Genomic DNA, 15,574 nt, shown 5'->3' with positions numbered 1-15,574 from the left:
GCAAAATTTATACAAATATAAATAATAATATATACTTATAATTTTTATTTACTTTCCTACCATGTATAATATATTTATATACTCTTATATTTTAGGTTACTCACTGAACCGTGTTTATTATATTATATATCATTATATACATATATCATTATATATATATTCCGTGTCATTCTCAACCTTGACGTTGGCAAAATCATCGTTTTGGCGAACAATGGAGCCATGAAATTTAAAAAAAATTGTCTATAGTGTTCATATCGATAGAAAACAATCATTGTATATTTAATAAGAATTTCTGGACTATAGGCCGAACTACCTATAATATTACGCTTTGATGATTCATAGATTGCTTTCGATATTATTACTCAACTATCAAGGATATCACATTACTGACGAAATAAACTCAACCATCAAGGCATATCCTGATTTTCTAAATCAACTATCGATACCTAGTTACACCAAACGGTAATGGTTCGATCAGAAATAAATCGGCAAAGCAATGGCGCGGCGCTGTGAACCGCCATTTTGCATAACACCAGTCTCAATTAAAATACCAAAAAAATATTTATGTTTTTATTTTGCACTTTTCCAACACATCGAATATATTTAAGGACTCTCCGTTGGGGATGCCGTATCCCTTCTCCAGCCCGTGCGGGTTGGAGGGCGTGACGCAGTCCATGTCGGCCTCCTTCCGCAGCACTCGGTCCACCTCCACGGACGTGAAGAACGCCACGGACAGTGGCAAGTCGTTAATACCAACCCTACAATAAAACAAAACTTTTTTGTTAATATTGGAAAATTTTAGAAGTCGTCTTGCACTGTACATTCTGTCAAGAAAGTGAAGGAAATGTTGTCGAAGTTAATTTTTTGCTATTGCAATACTAAATAGAAAATTAGTTGATAACAGCCAGTGTTGCCAGCCAACAAGTGACAGGCCCTCATTTAATTTCTTGACAAACTGTATTAGTCAAGTTTACAAAATGACAATTAAAAACTACTTTTACTGCCGCCCTAGAAATAATATCCTCCCGTGTAGGTCGTACGATGTAACTAAGGGACACATAGCCTTATTATTCGGGGGTGCTGACTATCTGCCAAGGCAACAATAGCATTCCCAAAGGCATGCGGTCGGTTGTCAAAATCACCGCAAACTATGTACGCCGGCAACACCAGGGTTGTAACAACGCGCGTTGCCTACATTTTGTCCTAGGATCTTTTGTTGTCCCTGTAATTACACTGGCTCTCTCATCCTCAAAACCGGAACATAACAATGCAAGTAGGTACTACTGAATTATTGAAGATTAACGATATCTTCGCCCATCCGTACCTTTGTGAGCAGAATGCTCTGGTCAGCAGATTGGTTATCTGCAACGCCAGCGCTGTTTCGTACTTGTGTTCTTCTGGCACCAGGTACCTCACTTCGTCGTGGAAACTGAGGCAAAATCTAGAAAAGCAAATTAATGAAATAAATAAAAAATAAATATATAAGGACAAATCACACAGATTGAGCTAGACCCAAAGTAAGTTCTGAGACTTGTGTTATGGGATACTAACTCAACGATACCATATTTTATAACAAATACATATATAGACAAACATCCAAGACCAGGGCCAATCAGACAATCAATTTTTACCTATTATAGGTAAAAAATTCAAATTCTAAATTCTCAAAAATAATTTTGAATTTAGAATAGTTGAGACCCACCTGGCATTGGGCGCCAAATGCCGCATACTGGCCAGCATCAGATGAAGGAAGTCAGCCGCCGCGCTCTGCACGGCCCAGTTCAGACGAGTCCCGCCCCAGCGGCCGTGCGCGTGCTCTAGTGCCCGCGACAGACGACCGCTCAGGAACGCCGTGGATGGAGATTCAGACTCTATACGTGACGACATAAGGGTCAAATTTCTTTGCATCTAATGAATACAAGATAATTATTCAATATTATCAATATAAAGCAAAATATATCAATATTAAGCTTTTAGACAAGGGGATGTCATTATTTTGTGCTCAATACAGAGTTCGCAGCTGTTGACCGACTGCTGGCTGTGACTCTTAATGTCAAAATATTAAAATCAATGTTATGTGTGTGCCTCGGAGGGACCGTGCGCATCATCATCGAGATGGATGGAGATTCCGACCCTATTAATAACGACATAAGGGTCAACATTCTATGCACTTAAAATTCTATTTAATGGAGATTCAGGTTTTTTTTTATTTATAGGTTCTTATTGTCAAGACCGTAAGTGTGAATATTCTGTCCCAGTACAGAGGAGTGCCGCTCCCGTACTTGCCAATAGATGGCAGTAAGTAGTAATAAAAGTCATATAAGTAACTAGAGAAGTTGCTTATGTCACTCCAGAAGGTTTCGTCCATCTATGTGCCAAATTTCATCAAAATCGGGCCAGTAGTTTTTGAGTTTATCCATTGCAAACAAAAATACAAATCTTCTTCTTTTTATAATAATAGTAAGACTCACCAGCAATGTCCTCCAGCTTGTTGAACATGTCAGACTCGGTGCCGCCCACCCACCGCGGCCTCTCGAACATGTCCTCGACTCTCTTCCCGCTCAGTTTCGCGAGCCGCATCGCTTGGTAGCCAGTCATTTCTACCGCCTAAATAATAATGTTTATTCACCTTAGAGTGAGTGAACTCGATTCCCAAATATTTTGTTTGGTCTCTCGCTCATATTGTATATAAATTTTTTTATGCACTCGATCGATCACAATCATAACATGTTTTTTTTTTGTTTTGTATACTCTTTTGACTATGTAAATCTTTATCCTAACTAATATTAAATGCGAAAGTAAGCTTGTATGTTTATTTGTTTGTAAAATCTTCACACTCTATCTACTCAACCAATTTTCCTAAAATTTCGCATACATGTGGTTCAGACAGACATAAGGTGTGTATAATTAATCCCAAAAAAAAAAACTGTTTCCGTGGGAAATTCACGCGGGCGGAGCCGCAGGCAAAAGCTACACAAAAAACAATAATGGTAAACCATTGAATATGCCAAATGAATTTTCTATCGGTGATTGTTCTCAGCTGTGGTTGTTCCGATATGCTATATTTAGTATAGAAATATTATTTAAATCAGGGTATTATGTGAAATATTACCTGTTGTTCACCATCCTCGTCCAAGAATCCTTCCGTGTACTTCTTCTTCAAGGTGTAAACCCTTCGTCCTTTGGTACTAGTGTACATCTTGGCCGCCTTGCTCTTGGCTTCGGAGATGGACATCGTCGGGTTGAACTGTTTTAGCAGTCGCTCGGCGAAGTTCTGGCCCGCGCCTTGATCATAAATGTTGCTCAGAAAATGCTCTTTCTTTTATGAAACTATGCATTGTACTTATATAAAACAAAACATTCAGTTCCAAACTTGAAATTTAAATGTTATCCATAAATATATGAAAATAATAATTCACAATATAATTAACTGTTACCATATTTAAATATATTCTTAATTTATTTTTCAAGCTTAAATAGGTACAATTTGTGCATTCACAAAAAAAAAAAAATAAAACAAAATCGAAAAATTCAAGTTGACCACACTTCGATCGATCAATTTTCTTTTATTGGGAAAATATCGAGTGTGTTATTTAACATTGGTGTCAGGTTTTATTGAAGTCGCCTAATGGCATCATGACATGACTTTCACGACTACTTACCGCCACTTAGTGGCAGGTAGTCGCATACACACTAGTGAACTAAACTGTCCGCTAGTGTGCAGGTTTCCTCACGATGTTTTCCTTCACCGGAAGCAATTGGTGGTCTATGAAAACTACTAAATATGAGTCAGATCGGTATACAAAACTCACATAGCACGAATAAGATACGAACCTGAGAACTTTCGATGCCCACTACCACAGCTTCAAAAAGGTATAAAGACAGACTATAACCAGCATTCGGACGTAGTTAATGACCACAGCTCCCATACAATATCTAAAGCTATAAAAACAGACTATCACCATATATCCTCGCGTAGTTGATGACCTTGGCGTGGTCGCGCGAGACTCCGGCGGCGGCCGCCACCAGCGAGTGCAGGTCGGAGCGGCGCCGCTTGTCCCCCGCCAGCACGGCCCAGCCGAACGCTGAGCCGCCGCATCCGCCCGCGCTGCTGTCGCCCAGCAGCGCCGCTATCCACAGCTCCTGCGTCGAGGACAGACGACAAAGCATCATAATTTTTTATTATGCCAAAAAGTTAAATGGGTAACCTATTACTGATAGTCAAAATATAAAAAATCGAAATCAAAATTTTACCAAAATTTATCCAATTAAATCTATAATAATTGGTTACAATACTTAGAGTGTGCCACCTGACTACTATGCTTCATAGTAAAAGTAGGTTCAGTGCAGAGGTTCACACAAAGACAATTTTCATTGATAGATTCTGACAATTCTTTTTTATTTACTTTTGCCTATGCCAGGGTCATTGCACGCGAGAGTGAGAAAACACGATAAACTATGATTTGGAACAATTGGAGTTATAAATAAATAAATATTAGGACAAAATCCAAAAGTTTCAAACTACGTCCATAAATTCATTGATGTTTTGGGATAAACGCAAACCTCAATAACTTTGGTGATAAACGATAATATTAAATTTTGATTACTCACATGTATTAATGGGTCTTTAATATTAAGCCTTTAATTTTTTTGGATAATTAAAAATTTATGATGTATTTTGAAAAAAATGAGATGAAAAACCATTTGGAATTGAACACGACAGGTGTTCAATTGCCGCTCGATTCCAGATTTTTTTTCATTAGAGAGTGATCTCATTATTATTTTCAACTAATCTGCCACTTTGTATGAGATTAGCTGGATTGGGCCGGAAAGTTGTATGAAATCTTCCATCTCATTTTGTTACACTCGTCCGTCGTCTATATAGCTTTCTTAGTCTTTGATTATTTGATATGAAGTTTGGGAAGAAGTATATATATCTTTTTAAATGGATTTGTTATACATGTCATACAAACAGGCTTGAATGAATGAAATAATTAATGATTGAATGAACGACTGATTGATTGAATGAATGAACGAATGAACGTATGATTAAACGAATGAATAAACGAATGAATCAACGAATGAAAGAACCAACGATTGAACGAACGAATGAATGAACGAACGAACTAATTAATGAATGAACTAATTAATGAAAATACACAATTCTAAGCATATATCTCCACCTGAGAATCAACGTCGGCCCCCACGAAGCTGTGCGCCGGCGGGGCCTGCACCATGGCCCGCAACTCTGACCCCACCCGCGACCTCTCAGCGTTACTGGCCGTCATCCATGTTGGCTCACTGGCTCTGTTCAGTATCAGACATACTTTGTTAGGATTCCGAAAAGATTTTTTTTTTTCATTTATTTGGGTCTACAAACAGTACCACACCGTGCAATGATTAAAACATAAGATAATAAAATAAATCGCTCTATCTCGCTCAGTCGGGTGCCTCAGACACCGGTGGAGATTTGACGTCACGGATTTTGGAGTCATAAAACATTTTTAATATACTTTAATAAGACCGAAAAAAGGTAAATCTCGTAATTAATAAAACTGATCCATGAAAGTGACATTTTATTTTTTACCCAGTCGGGAGCTAGTGCGAATCATAGCGCAGACTAGAGACGCTCTCATGTGGAGGTCAAGATCCACTTTGATGTCACTGAGCTAGAGGAGTAAGTAATAATCACTCTCTCATAAGCAAACCGCACACTAGCGCCGCCATCACATTTGTTACAAATTTCCTTTAATAAATAGCTATTATTAAAAAAATACCACAGGAAATCTCCTGCAGCACTAGATAATTAATTTTATTTGTATACAAGTGACGAGTGCCGTCACGCAAGCAGCCGATTGTAAAAACACAGATGAATCTTCAAAATTGAAACTTTATTGTTATTTAAAACATATCAAATAACATCAACTGGAATTCTTAAGTTATAATGAGTTTACAAAACTACGTTTTACAAAAAGAGATGATACCTAAACAAACTTTAATTCTTATTTTTTTAGATTTTTAAAATTGTTTTTCATTGTTGGCTGCTTGCTTCAAAGGCTTTTTTACGCTGTTAACCAAGAACATGCGAAGACGAGAGAGAAAGAGAGAGTTTAATTTGACGACTGCAGTGCTAAAATGGTCCCGCGTTCGATCTCCGGTCGGGTCATGATGGAAAATGATCTTTTTCTGATTGGCCCGAGTCTTGGATGTTTATCTATGTATTTGTTATAAAATATATTATCATTGTATTAGTATCCCATAACACAAGTCTCGAGCTTATGTTGGGGCTAGCTCAATCTGTGTGATTTGTCCTAATATATTTATTTATTATTAACATGGAATTATTCAAAATGAACGTGAAAAGATTCATACAAAATGTGTCAAGATCCTAGGCCACTAAGTAGGCAACACGCGTGTGACACTCCTGGCGTTGCAAACGCCTATAGGCCGAGGTGACCACTTACCATCAGTTGGGCATGTGTAAAAAAAAATCTCACCGCCTAGTGAGCGTTCCGCAAGCGACAACCTGAGGCACTATCGCGCCGTACTTCTTGCCGCCATCTTGCAGATGTTCCGGCAGCAGATGAGGCGGCAACCACACAACCCGCTGGCCCATAATGCGCTCCCTGTTGTTACGCCAGTACGACATCATGCGACCGAATGTTAGGACCTAGAGATATACAAATTTGTCTATGGTCAACATTATTAAATATTAGCGGCCCGCAAGGGCTTCACTCGGGTAAATCCGTAATAAATTATTTGTTAGACAAATTAAAAAACCCCCGACTTTCAATATTCATTCCGCTACAACTACTTTTCATAAAATATGGTTAAGAACACTCTGGATAAAATTATCTATGACTCAAAAAAAAAAACTATACGAAAATCGGTTCATCCGTTTAGGAGCTACGATACCACAGACAGATACACAGACAGACACGTTAAACTTATAACACCCCTATATTTGCGTAGGGGGTTAAAAAAGCCTATGTTACTCCTGATGGTTTTCTCTGTACCAAATTTCATCAAAATCGGCCTAGTAGTTTGAGTTTATAAATTACAAACATAAAACACTAAAATACAAATATATTCTCTTTATAATATTAGTATTAAATATATATATCGACAACTTGTTTGACAGTATAGAATAAGCTTTATTGCATACACAAATCGGACAAATATTTTACAAATACAATATTAGTTAGGTTAGATAGGATGCTATCTACTTGATTCTCCTTCTCATTTAAGAGAAGGAGGCTCTACTCTTAAATAAGTAGGAAATAAAGAGTTATCTGTGACGTTACACGCGAGGATGAGAGTGAAAAGTTTCAAAACAAGTTTTTTTCTTTGACAATTTCACCTTGTGAGCATGCTATCTAATGTCCTTGTAATGTATGTTGATATTATTTATTGTTAATATAATTTAATTATTATTTTTCCGAATTTTTATTGAATAAATAAATTTAATTGTAATTGAGAGAGAGAGACAGATAGAGACAAAGAGAGAGCTCACCTTCTCTGCGTCGTTGCCTTGCGCCGTGAGCACGTTCTGACTGAACATGTCGAGGAAGTCGCGCGCGAGGGGGTTCCCCACTTTGTATTTGGGCCCATCCTTGTGGGGCAGTCTTAGGAAGTGGCAGCAACCTTGACGGAAACACATTTATTTATTTATTTACATTTATAATATACTAGTGGCGCGACCCGGCTTCGCTCGGGTTATCATCATCATATCGAGTGTGTTATTGCTAACACTGATGTCAGATTTTATTCAAGTCGCCGAAAGGCGATCTGACATGACTAGCTGCGCCCCGGGGTTTAGTTCCCTGGATTAAAAGTACCCGTCCAGTACGTTTTGAGTGAAAGAGTAACAAATATACACACATACATCATCACAAACTTTCACAGGAACGACTACTGCTGACAATAAATAACGAAAAAAACTCATTTGAACAGTGTTATTAAATTAAAATTCGACTAGGTTTTTCAATTCACTTCGATTCAATTAAATTTCGATTAAGATTTTAAGGTTTATTTTTGTGGCGTCACAGCTATGGAACCGGGTAAATAGATGAGAAAGCAAGTTTTTAAAATTGATAAGAAGCAACGACTTGTAATAGTAGATTAGTAGCCAAGGGCTGTAAGGCATCATTTGCAGTCCTATAGTTCGAGGGTGCAATTGATGTTTACACCCGAGCTAACTACTCTGATTTACATCTCGATTGTGAGGGACCTAAGTAGAAAAAAAAACCGGCACTACAAGAATTGTTTTTTCGTGCTAATTGGCACGTAATTATAAAAAAAATCCATATAATATTTCAAGTAATTCCTGCCAATTTTTTTTCATTAAAAAGAACCAACCAAACTTTTAATTTGTTTTTTTTTTTTCAAGAACGAAATTGAGCTTCGCCGTTCGATACCTATTATATTCATACGAAGACAAGGCTGAATATCGAAGCGACTTCTTTGGCCATTGGGCTGAATGCGTGATGTCTATTGCCAGTGTGATGGTTAGATGTACGCGAAATTTTTGAAAGAGTGAAGTGGTTTTTTTTTAATTACATACCGCCCTAGGGCTTTTCTAGCTACATTATTACCCTAAAGCGCTCATTGGTCACCTACAAGCCCCATTTGGGGGTAATAAGGACCTACTTACCGTATATGAGAGATGTAAAATAAAATATTGAATTAATATTAATAGTTGAAGAGTTAAGTTAAGCGACTCGCATACCTTGTATCTCTTTCCCGCACCACACCCCGAGCCCGTGGTATTGGTTGGCGGCCGCCTGCTCGTCCACTCTCTTGCGGGCGTAGTACGCGCGACGACCGAAATCCTCCTAATTAATAATCCGTACTAACATTATAAATGCGAAGGTCTGTCTATTTGTCTGTCTATTTGTCTGTCTATTTGTCTGTCTATTTGTCTGTCTATTTGTCTGTCTATTTGTCTGTCTATTTGTCTGTCTATTTGTCTGTCTATTTGTCTGTCTATTTGTCTGTCTATTTGTCTGTCTATTTGTCTGTCTATTTGTCTGTCTATTTGTCTGTCTATTTGTCTGTCTATTTGTCTGTCTGTCCGTTCCGCTTTCACGGCTGAACCGCTGGACCGATTGTGATGAAATTTGGAATGCATGTAGATAAAGACCCCTAATCAAACATAGGTTACTCTTGGTGGGGGTGAAATTTTGTATGAACGGAACCGAACGCGGGCGACGCCGCGGACAAAAGGTAGTAACAAATAATTATTCTCCTTGCCCTTTTCCCCACAATGGCGTAGCGTGGATCATTGTCGCCCAGGGCGGAATTTTAATTTGCCGCCCGATTGACGTCATAATTTGCGGTCCCTTTGATTGAATAAAGCACTTCGCCCATCCCTATTCTTTAAAGATCAAGAACATTTAATCAAAACTTGTACCTCAACAGTTTTAGTCAGGCCATACACATCATCACTGCCCCTCGCTTCCTTCACGAAGGCCATAGGACAAGCTGCCAAAAGTTCCTCGAGCGGCAAGGAAGGTTCCTCACATTCCTCATCGGGCCGCCGGCTGAACGGCACGAGGAAGCCCCAGCCTTCTCCCTTGATGTGGTGGAGGGGGTAGCCTTCCCACGACAGCCGCAGGAGTTTGGGTGTCACCTATAAAACGAAGTCATTTGACACGTCTGCATTAAGTTTGCGATAAACTTAAAAATGGATTTTCATGAGGTTTTCTTTAAAATATTTAATATTGATAGAAGGAGACGAAGCATATTTTGGATTAAGGTATACTTAATTTTTTTATATATACGTGGGAAAATCTCTAAACATAAGGAATATAACACACATATGAAAACAACAATTACTATTAATACTACTAGGTATTAAATTGGTAAAAAAAACTCTAACTAGGGTGGGTGTGTAGGGTAGAGTAGGTGCAGAGCGTTTCGACCGCTGCAGTCGTGCTGTCATTACAATTTTTCAAATTTTAACAAAGACAAGAATGAGTTTTACTATATGACTTAACATTAATTACTCTGTACTGTAGTAAAGCGGTGGTGGTGTAATGGTTGAGGCGCCCGCCTGTGGATCGAAAGGTCCCAGGTTCGAATCCTACTAGTGTCACATTAGTTTGTATACCAATCTGACTCATGTAGCTTTCATAGACCACCACTTGCTTCCGGTGAAGGAAAACATCGTGAGGAAACTTGCACACTGGTTTATTCTTATTAACTTGTGTGTGAAATGGAGAAGGCAATGGCAAACCACTGCATTACTAATGCCAAGAAAGTTGTTGTGTGTGTTTCATTCCACGTAATGACCACGACCCACAGCCATGAGGAATACGACTACGAAGAGACTGTAGTAATGTCAATTTTATGAATGATTGATTTTGGAAATGATTCCTTCTTCAAGAAAATTGACGGATTGTAATGTCCGCGCAGCCGCAGCGGTCGAAACGCTCTGCGAACCACCCACTAATGTAGCACGAGAAGAATCCGAAATCAACAAACCAACATGAAAAACACATGTTACTTTTATGGCGTAATTTACTCGACAATTTTCTTATTTCAAATCCCACCTGCATACTAGTAGTGATATTATGAGCTCCCGGCGTCCAATCAGGATCTTTCCCTGGCTTTGTACAGAGTTTCCTGTACCAGGCCGGGTACCCTGCCAAATAAGGTCTTTTAACTGGCAACAATTCTTTCATATCGTATAAATACGCAAACTTTTGGCTTAACTCCTTAAATTCCTTTGCCTCGGGAACGTCACCGCTAAATTCAAAACTTCTAACGAATTCTTCATTTAAAATCTTAGATACATTATTTTTTATTTCTTTGGCTTTTACAATATCACTGGCAGTTTCTACTGGCTGTACAGAATCTTTTTTCTTTTTTGTATTCTTTTTTAATTTGAGTTTTTGCGTCGACCAGTCTTGGTCCCACATCCATAGATCTTTCTTGTACGCTTCGTTCCCCATGAGGCGGCACGCTTCGTCAGCTTTTTGAGAAAGCAGCTGTCGTGATTCTAATTTTAAATCTTCGAAAACTGTTTCCGCTGAGTCTATGTATTGCAGCCAGTTTGAGTTTACGGGAAGGTAGGCCGAACCTGAAACGTATATAAAATTGGCTACTAGACCGTGTAAAAAAAATACATACATAAAGGTATTAAAATAATCAAATACAATAATTAAATGTCACTTTAATATTAATTATGCAATTTACAATTTTTTCGTTCTCATTGAAAGGACCTTGACAAGGAGGAGAAGGAGAAGGAGCCTTGACAGCTGATAAGCAACTCTATCATTTCCAAATATCCGGGCGGGCAGTCGTGAAATCATAGCGAAATCTTCAAAAATTGATAGGATTATTTAACTATGGATTTTGCAGCCCAAATGTAACCGAGAACACTAAGATGAGAGATTATGCTTTATGTATTTCAGTTTTATTTTTTCTCACCTAATTCCAGCATACCATAGAGCGTAACCGGATGCGGAAATCTCTCCAAGAACAGCGGCAGTAACTCGCGCAGGACCCGCCAGGTGGCGGCCGCGTCGCTTGCGCAGTACCGCATCAACTCCTGCAAGTTGTCTCGCACGTCATTCAGATCGCCGTCCACGAATATGTCGCGAGTCGATTTGTCTATGGGCGAGCCGCAATATAGATTGTGTACCTGTTAGAATAAATTGAATTTTAAATTATTAAAGTGTTCATATGACAAAAAAATATTTTGAACATTGCGTATTTAGTATGAGTGCTTTTAATTACCGCAATGAAAAACCAGCAATGTACACCGAATCCGTCAATGTTTGGCAAACTGTTCGACGACAGTGCGGAGCTGGCATTATGAGGACAAATCAATGGAAGAAGTGATTTTCCTTTCTATCTGTCATCGTTTCCAAATTCAAAACTTCGGCATCGATAAATTGTAATGTTTAACAACTGCTAAAGTATGCAGTTGTTAAACATTACAATTCGAGGCTCATTCGAAAAGGAGTGGAACTATCGCGGAACCGCTTACCTCACTTGTCTGCCTCAGCCTCGTGGATCGTACACAACATTCGTTCAAAAGTAGTGATTAAAGACTTACCTCACTAAGACTATTCAGGGAGCTGATCTCCATCCAATCGTCATCACTGGGATGTGGCTCCTTATTCTTAGTTTTCAGGACCGTCCGCTGGTAGCTCGTGACGCCACTCACACATATGTGCATCGACATTGTGTCCATGAAGCGGACACCTGGAAGGAAACCGTCAATTGGCTATTTGGCTGGGTACAAAGGGTGCAAAGGACGTATAAATTGTTTAATCTCGTTGATAAAGGAAGTAGACTGTTATGTACTATACCGAACAGCTTGTCACGCATCCCTAATCCATGAGTATCGCTGACACAGCAAGTCCACTTCCAATTACCTTAAAAGATCACGCCACCTCGGTCGCTGCTTGGAATTTGTCCTTCGCAACGTCCCCTTGTTCTGACTTGGTGTGTTAAAAAATTCTCACTAGTTCCATGGAACTATTTTCCGATGGAACTAGTGAGAATTTTTTAAGAAATCAAGTACAAGAAGTTAAAAGTTCGGTCTGACATTGTAATTGTTATAATTATTTTATGTAATCCAAACTTTTTTATTAAATAAGTCTATAAAATTTTGGTTTATTTTTTATTGTTGGATAGCGCTAGTGGCCAATCACATCAGGCAAATTTATATAGCAGTTAGTTTATATGTCAGATACTGATACATTCTGTCAAAAAATGGAATGGAATGGCTCTGAATATTTGTATTATTTGTTTTTTCTTATTAAAGTAATTGAAAACTGCCAGAGTGAAAGGACTCTACTTGATTTTACATTAATTTTTGTTAATCTATCTGTTTGGATTCTTGGATTTGGATCTATCTGTGTGTCTGTATGCGCTGTATGCGCTTATAGAAAGTTTTAATACCTCTGTACCTTTTATTTGCTGGAGTCACCCTCTAAAACATACGTATAAGTTAAAGTATGTTTTGTCTCGTTCTGTCTATGTCAAATATTGTAAAGTGCGATAGTGAAAATACATACTTTAGCTTAAAGTATGCTTTAACATTTTTCTGAATAAGAAGGTAAGTTTCACGCCAGTTATTTAACATTTTATACCATCACAAACCTGTTTTCTGTAACCAGTATTGTTCTTTCACCCTAATCCTGTCGTATGAGACGTTGTGCCCCACCACCACCCTCGGCCGCGCCAGCTCCCCCACCGGCTGGTCTCCGTCCGTCTCCAAGGGGATCAGCTCGTCATAGTTCATGGTCTCGTGGTGTTTGTGAGCCTCATCGCCTACGACTGACTTGCTCAGCCAGCCGTACCTTGTAACAGTACACGAAAGTGATGATTGTAATACTCAAAGTGTTAGTGAGGTCCTTAATTAGAATAGATTATCTGAAGACACAGTTTCAGCACCATGAATAAACTCTTTTCAAAATATACTTGACAATGACTTGACTGACTTAATACTGTAATGACTTGATTTAATAAATAAATAGTATTAATAAATCTCTAAAGCTAGATAATTTTATATTAGAGATCCCCCACGAGGCTGACATAGTCACACAAAGTGCACTGAAGCCTTGTCAAAAATTTACAAAAATAAAATAAAAATATATATATCTCACCAAGCCGTAGGAGAAACAGCACAGGCCAATGTGGGCATGCTACCGGCAGACATGAGCACCTCCACGTCCAACACCAGCGCATCATCTGACGGACATGGAACCGGTTCCGCTGTGTCTCCAGAGTATTTTGTCCAGCCTGACTGTTTCAACCATTTCTGTAATGAATATTTTCAAATTTTATGAGAAGTAGAAATTGAAGTAGAGACTCATGGTGCCAGGTATATCAAAAGACTACAGAAGCACCCGAACCAGCTGGCGATGCAACTCTCTATCCCGGAAACCTTGCGCCGGCTTAAAAAACGCCGGGATATCTTTAACTAAGATCTTAAAAGTATTTAAATTAAATGAGAAAGGGCTGCTCGCACGTTTGGATGCTCACAATCCATTTGCTTACAGTCACGAAAGACTGATTGCATATGTTGCTCAAACACAAAAAAAATATGAGAAATATTAATTCACCAGAGACCTTGATATAAAGATTGTCTGCATGGGTATGTATCTCACTCTTATCCATTGCGCCATCAAACAGCAGCTTTTTATCATGCTTCCATTGTTTGTTCTACTTTGAATGGTGAGAGAGGTAGGTAGGTAGGTAGGTTGAATGGTGAGGAGGTAATTACAAGGCAATGTGGCAAAGGCCACTTACCTTAAACTGATCTGCACAGCAAATTTGTACCATCAACTTAATTTTTAGTGTGAATGTGATTCATTTTAGGTTCCTGTATTGAAATTAGTTTCATTTGAATTGTTAAAAGTTGATAGGCCTGCAGTGATCAGATAGTTATATTATACATATATAGCTATGATATACTTTTTTTTTCAGTAGCTATAACATGTCCCACTGCTGGGCAAAAGCCTCCTCTCTCTCTTTCCACATGTTTCCACAGATATTGGATGGAGGAGGCCGAAGAAAGGGACATGTGCAAATGATATACTAGTGAAATATTAAAAACAAACCTTTGGCATAGGAGGAAGCTCACATCCAGCTATCTGCTTCAACAAATTCCTGTAAGGGGCACTGTATTCTTCCCCAATGTTATAGAAGTGCTCGACAACATCTTTTCCCTCCAATTTCGGCAGCTTCAACTCCACGTCGGGCAGATATGTCTGCTGTTTGTAATTTATGCCATGCTTTAACAAATTTTCCTGGCAACTGAAACATTTATCGCATTGTAAAACCATCAAGAATTAATGTTTAATAAAAATTATTTTTATTAATTTATTTTATTGTATAACCCACTGGCAGGTAATTGGTATGGTAACTGACAATTTAATTCTTTTTTACAGTTTGTTACATACTAAAAGTACTGACAAATGAAGTAACTATTTAGCAATAGCACAATGAATGTTAATTAAGTTTCTGCCCATAATGTAAACCAATATCTATGAATGAGTTTTATTTATTTATTTCATATAATTGGCTGAACACAAATTTATCACACAAGCTGTGTCAGCCTTCTTGGAACGAACTCAGCATGCACATTTGATATGCTCTCAGTTGTTGAACTATTTTAGGTAATTATGTGGTAATATGTCCCACCTTTTAATTACATCTGGATGTAAAGGATCACTTGGAGTCTTAAAAAGCTGTTCATATATATTTTTTGATATCATCTGAATATTAAAATCATTTACTCGAAATTCTTTAGAAACATTTTCAAATTTCGGTTCAACTTTATCAACTTTGAGGTTAGGTTCTGTTTTCTTGCGCCGTATAATCTTAACTTCACTTGAAGGTAACATATTGCAATAGCATCTTCGACACTGAACACAATTCTGCATAAAAAGAGTTTGATTCCTGAATTTCATGATCCTACTTAACGCAATTTTCACTCAAAAAAACAACAATATTTCTTAACACACAATTTGACATTGACACAAAAATATATGGTTCAGAAATCTGATTCAATGATACGTTCAAAAACCACAGTTATAAAAACTCAATGTTAAGA

At 38.2% G+C, this 15,574-nt stretch overlaps 1 protein-coding gene across 1 annotated transcript; it reads right to left on the bottom strand.

Annotated features, from left to right (window-relative positions):
• Nucleotides 1-554: 554 nt before the first annotated feature.
• PolG1 (DNA polymerase gamma subunit 1) lies at nucleotides 555-15,496 on the bottom strand. The gene is made up of 18 exons (XM_053760563.2): nucleotides 15,163-15,496; nucleotides 14,580-14,775; nucleotides 13,623-13,777; nucleotides 13,117-13,316; nucleotides 12,065-12,213; nucleotides 11,434-11,647; nucleotides 10,554-11,083; nucleotides 9,413-9,631; nucleotides 8,729-8,834; nucleotides 7,514-7,644; nucleotides 6,498-6,670; nucleotides 5,184-5,307; nucleotides 3,963-4,143; nucleotides 3,113-3,285; nucleotides 2,472-2,607; nucleotides 1,703-1,871; nucleotides 1,325-1,441; nucleotides 555-758 (listed from the first exon to the last, which is right to left on the bottom strand). Exons 1-18 carry the CDS (start codon nucleotides 15,429-15,431, stop codon nucleotides 563-565), a joined length of 3,438 nt encoding a protein of 1,145 aa, XP_053616538.1. The 5' UTR covers nucleotides 15,432-15,496; the 3' UTR covers nucleotides 555-562.
• Between the last annotated feature and the right edge of the window lie 78 nt (nucleotides 15,497-15,574).

This window comes from Plodia interpunctella, chromosome 20, assembly GCF_027563975.2.
Source record: "Plodia interpunctella isolate USDA-ARS_2022_Savannah chromosome 20, ilPloInte3.2, whole genome shotgun sequence".
Lineage (NCBI taxonomy): Eukaryota > Metazoa > Arthropoda > Insecta > Lepidoptera > Pyralidae > Plodia > Plodia interpunctella.
Note: the sequence above shows the minus strand (reverse complement) of the source record. Positions and strands in the feature narration are given on the sequence as shown.

What these genes read in the sequence shown, in the direction of transcription:
- PolG1 (XM_053760563.2), bottom strand. Translation starts at nt 15,431, where the DNA reads ATGAAATTCAGGAATCAAACTCTTTTTATGCAGAATTGTGTTCAGTGT. An exon ending in CTATGGTATGCTGGAATTAG is followed by an intron (nt 11,084 to 11,433) that starts GTGAGAAAAAAT and finishes TATACGTTTCAG; the next exon opens with GTTCGGCCTACCTTCCCGTA. An exon ending in GCCTGACTAAAACTGTTGAG is followed by an intron (nt 8,835 to 9,412) that starts GTACAAGTTTTG and finishes ATTATTAATTAG; the next exon opens with GAGGATTTCGGTCGTCGCGC.